Source organism: Populus alba, chromosome 14 (genome assembly GCF_005239225.2).
Source record: "Populus alba chromosome 14, ASM523922v2, whole genome shotgun sequence".
Taxonomy (NCBI): Eukaryota; Viridiplantae; Streptophyta; class Magnoliopsida; order Malpighiales; family Salicaceae; genus Populus; species Populus alba.
This window is the reverse complement of record NC_133297.1, coordinates 16,484,669-16,491,832: the sequence shown is the minus strand read 5'-3', so window position 1 is coordinate 16,491,832 and position 7,164 is coordinate 16,484,669. Positions and strand designations below refer to the sequence as shown.

General features: G+C 32.8%; 2 protein-coding genes across 2 annotated transcripts; both read right to left on the bottom strand.

The window, feature by feature from the left end:
- Positions 1 to 291: 291 nt before the first annotated feature.
- Positions 292 to 1,343, bottom strand: LOC118054230 (heavy metal-associated isoprenylated plant protein 16). The gene is made up of 3 exons (XM_035065757.2): positions 1,188 to 1,343; positions 1,005 to 1,083; positions 292 to 881 (listed from the first exon to the last, which is right to left on the bottom strand). The coding sequence occupies exons 1-3, from the start codon at positions 1,197 to 1,199 to the stop codon at positions 601 to 603; spliced, it is 372 nt and encodes a 123-aa protein (XP_034921648.1). The 5' UTR covers positions 1,200 to 1,343; the 3' UTR covers positions 292 to 600.
- A 4,376-nt stretch (positions 1,344 to 5,719) lies between these two features.
- Positions 5,720 to 6,648, bottom strand: LOC118054312 (heavy metal-associated isoprenylated plant protein 16). The gene is made up of 3 exons (XM_035065947.2): positions 6,499 to 6,648; positions 6,317 to 6,395; positions 5,720 to 6,193 (listed from the first exon to the last, which is right to left on the bottom strand). The coding sequence occupies exons 1-3, from the start codon at positions 6,508 to 6,510 to the stop codon at positions 5,913 to 5,915; spliced, it is 372 nt and encodes a 123-aa protein (XP_034921838.1). The 5' UTR covers positions 6,511 to 6,648; the 3' UTR covers positions 5,720 to 5,912.
- Positions 6,649 to 7,164: the final 516 nt, after the last annotated feature.

Sequence of the window (7,164 nt, the reverse complement as noted above, 5' to 3'; positions counted from 1 at the left end):
CACAATATTATTTTAATTTTTTTTAAAAAATTAGAATTAATTTAAATAATCCGGTTAAAATCTGAAACCAGCATGAGACTTAATTTTAATCTGCAATCGTTTTCACTTTATTCTTTATGTCTAATGTGTTAAAAGATTTATTGAATACTAAACAGTGACATGCGGTGTGATATGTATAGCCTGATGTGATTGCTCTTTGACTCTCTTTCATGGATACAAAAAGAAGAGGAGAAGATGCGCCATGGAGCCCAGAAAGGAATAGATGCTGGATTAAAATTCACAAGTTGATAATTAATGGTGACTGAATTTCATACTATAATAGTGTCTCAATTTTTATTTTTATTTTATTTTTATTCTTTTGTTGAATAACGACTGAATCACCATGTTCTTTGCTCACCCAATATCAAAATCTATCACTCCTGTAAAATGACAAGTTGATACAACCAAAAAAGCTTTGTTTACACATGGAAGAAGACATGAAGCCGATCTTCTATCCCCCCCCCCCCCCTTTCAGACATGGAACAGCAGCATGTTCTACAAGATAAATGAACTGACTCTGCTTCAAGCTCTCTCTCTGCATCTGGCTAACCTGTTTGTTCATTACATGATGGAGCAAGAAGGGTCCTGATAATAGTTGGGGGGGTGAATCGGATGGATATAGGTCTGAGGCACGCCTCCACCGTACATGGGCCAAATAAACGGCTGCACCACTGCCTCCGGTTTCTTCTCTTCTTTCTTTTCCCCCACAGCTGCTACACTCACTATCTCTGCGTAGCCTACTTTCTTTCTCAGACAATTTGTAAGTTCTACTGCATCAACTCCATCGCCTACCACCTCTATCTGGCTCTTATCTTGCCCTCCTAAACCAGCAGATTCAACACCTAAAGAATCACAGAAAAACATAAGCCCGTCAACATATTGATCATCTGAATTTGCCCACAAAGTCATGGTTTCTATAAGGTATTGCAGTTCTAAAACTTGTGTGCATGGAAGGTTTTGTTTACCTGAAAACCCAACTGCAATCTGCAAGCATTTGGAGCGGGACTTCGGTCCATTCACCGTCACCTTGATCACTATCTTTTGCTGCAATAAATTTAGCATAATTAATCAATAACAAGAAAGTAATTTACATTATATTTTTTCGAACAAGCTAAAAATATACTTGTGTTCTGATCACAAATTCATACCTTCATGGTCATGATCGTTGGAAAGATGATGATATGTAGGGAAAGAGGAGCTCCTTACAGTTCAGGAGACACCAAAAGCGATGGTTTTGAAGAAGCAGAGGAGGGAGTGAATTGATGCTATTTTTGTTTTGAAGATGGAAGTCTGGGATGCAGTTTTTTCTATTAATATAGGAGTGCATGGGTCAGAGCACGAGTGAGGAGATTTCTGTGAAAGTTCGAGGAATCTCTGATTCCGATTTGTTTTTCTTCAGTTTGACAAAGTAAACACACGGCATTTCGTGTGGGGACCTGCTCATCAATGGTCTAACCTTCCCCATGGGGCCCTCTAAAAGTCAGGTTCAGAAGAGCTAGTTAATGTCAATCACAAAATGAAAAAACAAATGAAAACGTAGAAGAATTAAGACAAGTTGGTTAGGTTTTTGGGGAATATATTAGAAGAGACAGCATGGTCTAATCTCTATGCAGGCGATTACAGAGTAAAAACAAGTTGGTTGTTGTTGTTGTGCTTTTTTTTTTTTTTGCAAACCACTTGAATCCTGCTTATAATTGATGTTACTTTAGTTGATAAATGATGAGGAAGAAACGAATCAGTTTGAACATCAAAATCATGCCTTATTATATATTGATGTTTTTGTGATAATTGACTATCCACGGTTCATCTTTCATGCAGTTCATGAAAGTGATGATGGGTGATAAAGAACTAATACTTGGAAAACAGTTCGTTTTGAGAAAATTTATGTATCCTCCGGTAATAAAGTCAATGACTTTTGTTGCATATGGGTGCATGATTAGTACTTAAAAAGTATATATTTATCAAGTTTTTATATCATCATTTTGCACTTAATATATCAACTACTCCTTAACTAAAACATGTTTTATAATAACAAGTCTAATACTATAAAATGCTCTAATATATGGTAAATGTTCATCTTAAATATAGGCATATCACATAAATCAAAAGATTGATTGATGAATTCAACTACTGAAATTTGTGAAGATAAAGAGAGGGTGAAACTTAGAAAAGAGATGTTGGTGCAGTCCAAACTGGAACACTGTTTGGTGTTTGGGTCACATCTCGAGTTCTAGATGTTCAAATAACCTTAAATTTTTACACAGATTCAGTAAGACATAGGCCTACAACTTTCATGTTTTCATCAAGATCTAAGAAGACCGTTTTCAAGTCCAAATTATAGCAACAACGGAGAAGTCCGAATCTGTCCTGCAGCCCGAACACTGTTCAGTGTTTGGCCCATATCCGAAGTTCTAGAAGATCAAATCACCTCTATTTTTTTTTTATGGAAAGCTGAGTCAATTTCCTACAACTTTCATGCTTTCAAGTGGACCTAGTTCTGATGCTAGCATTTTCGTTTTATTTAGACAAGAAGATAAGGATTTTCACAAAGTCAAAAGTTGGTCACCCACTCAACAATTAGTCATCAAATCAATAATTCTGAATTTTGACCTATAAAAGGAGGCATTTGCCATGTATTTAGGAGCTTGGTTGTTCAGATCAAGTTCATGCTCTTTATTTCTCTCTTTATATTTTTTTGTAATTCTTAAGTTTTACTTTCATTAATATATTGTTTATGCTTTTCATTTCCTTTCCTTTCCTTAGTTAACTTGTATCTTATTTATGTTCTTGTTTTGTTTATTTATGTTTCTCTTCTTCATTATGTTTAGCTAAGTTTATTATGTCAAGATGAAAAGGTTACACTAATGGTGTAAGAACAAGTATGGTGTAAACTCAACATGGACCTTAATGTTTAATATTAATATGTCTTATCTTTTTATCTTATTAATTCTTAATACCTTGCTTGTTAAATGGTTAATCTAGATTTGTGTTGTATAATACTTGGTACAACAAATGCTTTGCACTCTCATATCCCAACCGTATGGTATTGCCTACACCTGGGCTATGAAAGGAACTTGATTTGTTGTTAACATCAGTTAACATCATGAATTCCTGACAATATTTAAAAGTTTGGTTATGTAAATAAGATAATTAATATGATCATGTTAATAATTTATAATGAGCTATTAAGGACAAATCATCCGATTGAAACCTCCTCCGTGTGTGGTTTTTCAAATTGAGTAATAAGCAGTTTATACTATCTTGCTTGAAATACCATTGGTGGATCCTCTAACCTTGACATTTGTTTTTATCATTGTTTAATCCTTACATTAATCTTCCATCTCAAAGTTCTCATTAATTTTTTCCTCTTTTCTTTTTATTATTATTATTATTATTATTATTATTATTATTATTATTATTATTATTTGTTATATATATCTTTGATCTTTTCATAAACTCAGTATATAGGCTGGAAACCTGTGATTCGATCTTTTAAATCATTCACAAGTATAACAACGCCACGTACTGAGTATTATTGTTGTTGTTGTTGTTGTTGTTGTTGTTGTTGTTGTTGCTGTTATTGTTGTTGTTGTTGTTGTTGCTGTTATTGTTGTTGTTGTTGTTGTTGCTGTTATTTATAATTTATACAATTAACCTCTCTGTGGATCGACCCCGATCTTGCCGGGTTATTTATTACTTCGACACTCCTGCACTTGGGAGAAGACATCAATCTTTTGGTCGTGTCAGTGCATAATGTCGGGTGGTCGTTGGGATTTGCCACTTAGTTGTTTGGTTCAAGGTCGCAAGAAAACCCGGGTGTATTAGTTTTATTAGAGATTCATAAAAAGGATTGCTTTTCAACTAGAAGAATGTATTAGCACATACCTTAGATAAATTGCTTTGTGTGGTTTAATGTGATTAAGAGGTGTTTGCAAGTATGGTAGATGTTGTTTTTCAAAGTTCTTTTCGCTTAGAAATACATCAAGATAATTTTTTTATTTTTAAAAAATTATTTTTGACATCAACACATCAAAAGATCTGAAAAATAAAAATATATTAATTTTAAGTAAAGAAAAAATAAAATAAAAAATTATTTTTTTCAAAAGGCTTTTGAACCGGTTTTTGTCCTAAAAAAACTAAATCGAAACTCGTCGGTTCGAACCGGTTTTCATTTTAAAAAAAAATTCAATTTATTTCTTTTATGAAAACCAAACTGAACAGAAAATAATCACACCTAATAAAAATGATGCTAGAGAATAATCAACAGGAAAGCTTGAAAATAAAGCACAATAAGAGCAGATTACGTGGCTATTTATCAACCATTTTTCTATTTTAATTCTCTCTCTCTCTCTCTCTCTATATATATATATATATATATATATATATATATATATTAAAGTATTTTTTATTTAAAAAATATTAAAATAAGTTTTTTAAAAAATTTATTTTAACATAATTACATTAAAACAATTTAAAAACATAAAAAATTAAATTAAAATGATATTTTTTTTATTTTTTAAAAATTATTTTTGAAATGAACGCATCAAAATAATATAAAAAACATTAAAAAATATTAATTAAAAAAATTAATAAAAATAATTTTCTTAAGTTTCTTAAGCAATGCCCTTAAATTACATGTCCACATGATGTCCTAACCACTTGTAGATTGTTCTTGCTTGTTTATGGTCTCAAAACATATATTTTTAAATTTTGAATTTATGGTTTTTTTTAATAAAATATTTTTCAAAAGTTTTTAAAAATTTGAGGGACCAAAATTAGGGTATGAAAATATAGAAAAAACACACATCGATAGTACTAGCATTTTTTTATGTTTGAAATTAACACATTAACTACTACAAAACTAAACTATGTGTATTGACAATAGTGTCTGATCGGAAGGGATACATGTTGTTAAAAGAAGACGGTTAAAAGCTTACAAGTTGTTTACAATAATCATTAACATGAATTCTCTTATCTTTCATTAGAAGAGTATTTACCTCTTGACATTTGACATGGAATAAAAGGGTATTCGATTTATTGTATTGTATTTTTTTATTTTTCTCGAAAAGCTTATTCATAATAGCTATGAAACCTAGCCCGAGTTTTATTCATAATAGCTATGAAACCCAGCCGAGCCCGACATAATTGATAATCTTGAATTCAGAGCTAGAATTGGGTTGGATTTTAAAAAAAAAGAAAAAATCAAAATCCAGAATGACCTGGTAAAACTATAATAAAAACTTGATTGCAACCCGTTGATCTTTTTTTTTATTATTAACACAATATTATTTTAATTTTTTTAAAAAAATTAGAATTAATTTAAATAATCCGGTTAAAATCTAAAACCAGGCATGAGTCTTAATTTTAATCTGCAATCGTTTTCACTTTATTCTTTATGTCTAATGTGTTAAAAGATTTATTGAATACTAAACAGTGACATGCGGTGTGATATGTATAGCCTGATGTGATTGCTATTTGACTCTCTTTCATGGATACAAAAAGAAGAGGAGAAGATGCGCCATGGAGCGCAGAAAGCAATAAATGTTGGTTTAAAATTCACAAGTTGATAATTAATGGTGACTGAATTTCATACTATAATGGTGTCTCAATTTTTATTTTTATTTTATTTTTATTCTTTTGTTGAATAACGACTGAATCACCATGTTCTTTGCTCACCCAATATCAAAATCTATCACTCCTGTAAAATGACAAGTTGATACAACCAAAGAAGCTTTGTTTACACATGGAAGAAGACATGAAGCCGATCTTCTATCCCCCCCCTTTCAGACATGGAACAGCAGCATGTTCTACAAGATAAATGAACTGACTCTGCTTCAAGCTCTCTCTCTGCATCTGGCTAACCTGTTTGTTCATTACATGATGGAGCAAGAAGGGTCCTGATAATAGTTGGGGGGGTGAATCGGATGGATATAGGTCTGAGGCACGCCTCCACCGTACATGGGCCAAATAAACGGCTGCACCACTGCCTCCGGTTTCTTCTCTTCTTTCTTTTCCCCCACAGCTGCTACACTCACTATCTCTGCGTAGCCTACTTTCTTTCTCAGACAATTTGTAAGTTCTACTGCATCAACTCCATCGCCTACCACCTCTATCTGGCTCTTATCTTTCCCTCCTAAACCAGCAGATTCAACACCTAAAGAATCACAGAAAAACACAAGCCCGTCAACATATTGATCATCTGAATTTGCCCACAAATTCATGGTTTCTATTAGGTATTGCAGTTCTAAAACTTGTGTGCATGGAAGGTTTTGTTTACCTGAAAACCCAACTGCAATCTGCAAGCATTTGGAGCGGGACTTCGGTCCATTCACCGTCACCTTGATCACTATCTTTTGCTGCAATAATTTAGCATAATTAATCAATAACAAGAAAGTAATTTACATTATATTTTTTCGAACAAGCTAAAAATATACTTGTGTTCTGATCACAAATTCATACCTTCATGGTCATGATCGTTGGAAAGATGATGATATGTGGGGAAAGAGGAGCTCCTTACAGTTCAGGAGACACCAAAAGCGATGGTTTTGAAGAAGCAGAGGAGGGAGTGAATTGATGCTATTTTTGTTTTGAAGATGGAAGTCTGGGATGCAGTTTTTTCTATTAATATAGGAGTGCATGGGTCTGAGCACGAGTGAGGAGATTTCTGTGAAAGTTCGAGGAATCTCTGATTCCGATTTGTTTTTCTTCCAGTTTAACAAAGTAAACACACGGCATTTCGTGTGGGGACCTGCTCATCAATGGACTAACCTTCCCATGGGGCCCTCTAAAAGTCAGGTTCAGAAGAACTAGTTAATGTCAATCACAAAATGAAAAAACAAATGAAAACGTAGAAGAATTAAGACAAGTTGGTTAGGTTTTTGGGGGCTATATTAGAAGAGACTGCATAGTCTAATCTCAGTATAGGGCTTGTGTTTGCGATTACAGAGTAAAAGCAAGTTGGCTGTTGTTGTTGTTGTTTTTTTTTTTTTTTTTTTTTTTTTTTAATTTGCAAACCATATGAATCCTGCTTATAATTGATGTTATTTTAGTTGATAAATGATGAGGAAGAAACGTATCAGTTTGAACATCAAAATCATGCCTTATTATATATTGTTGTTTTTGTGA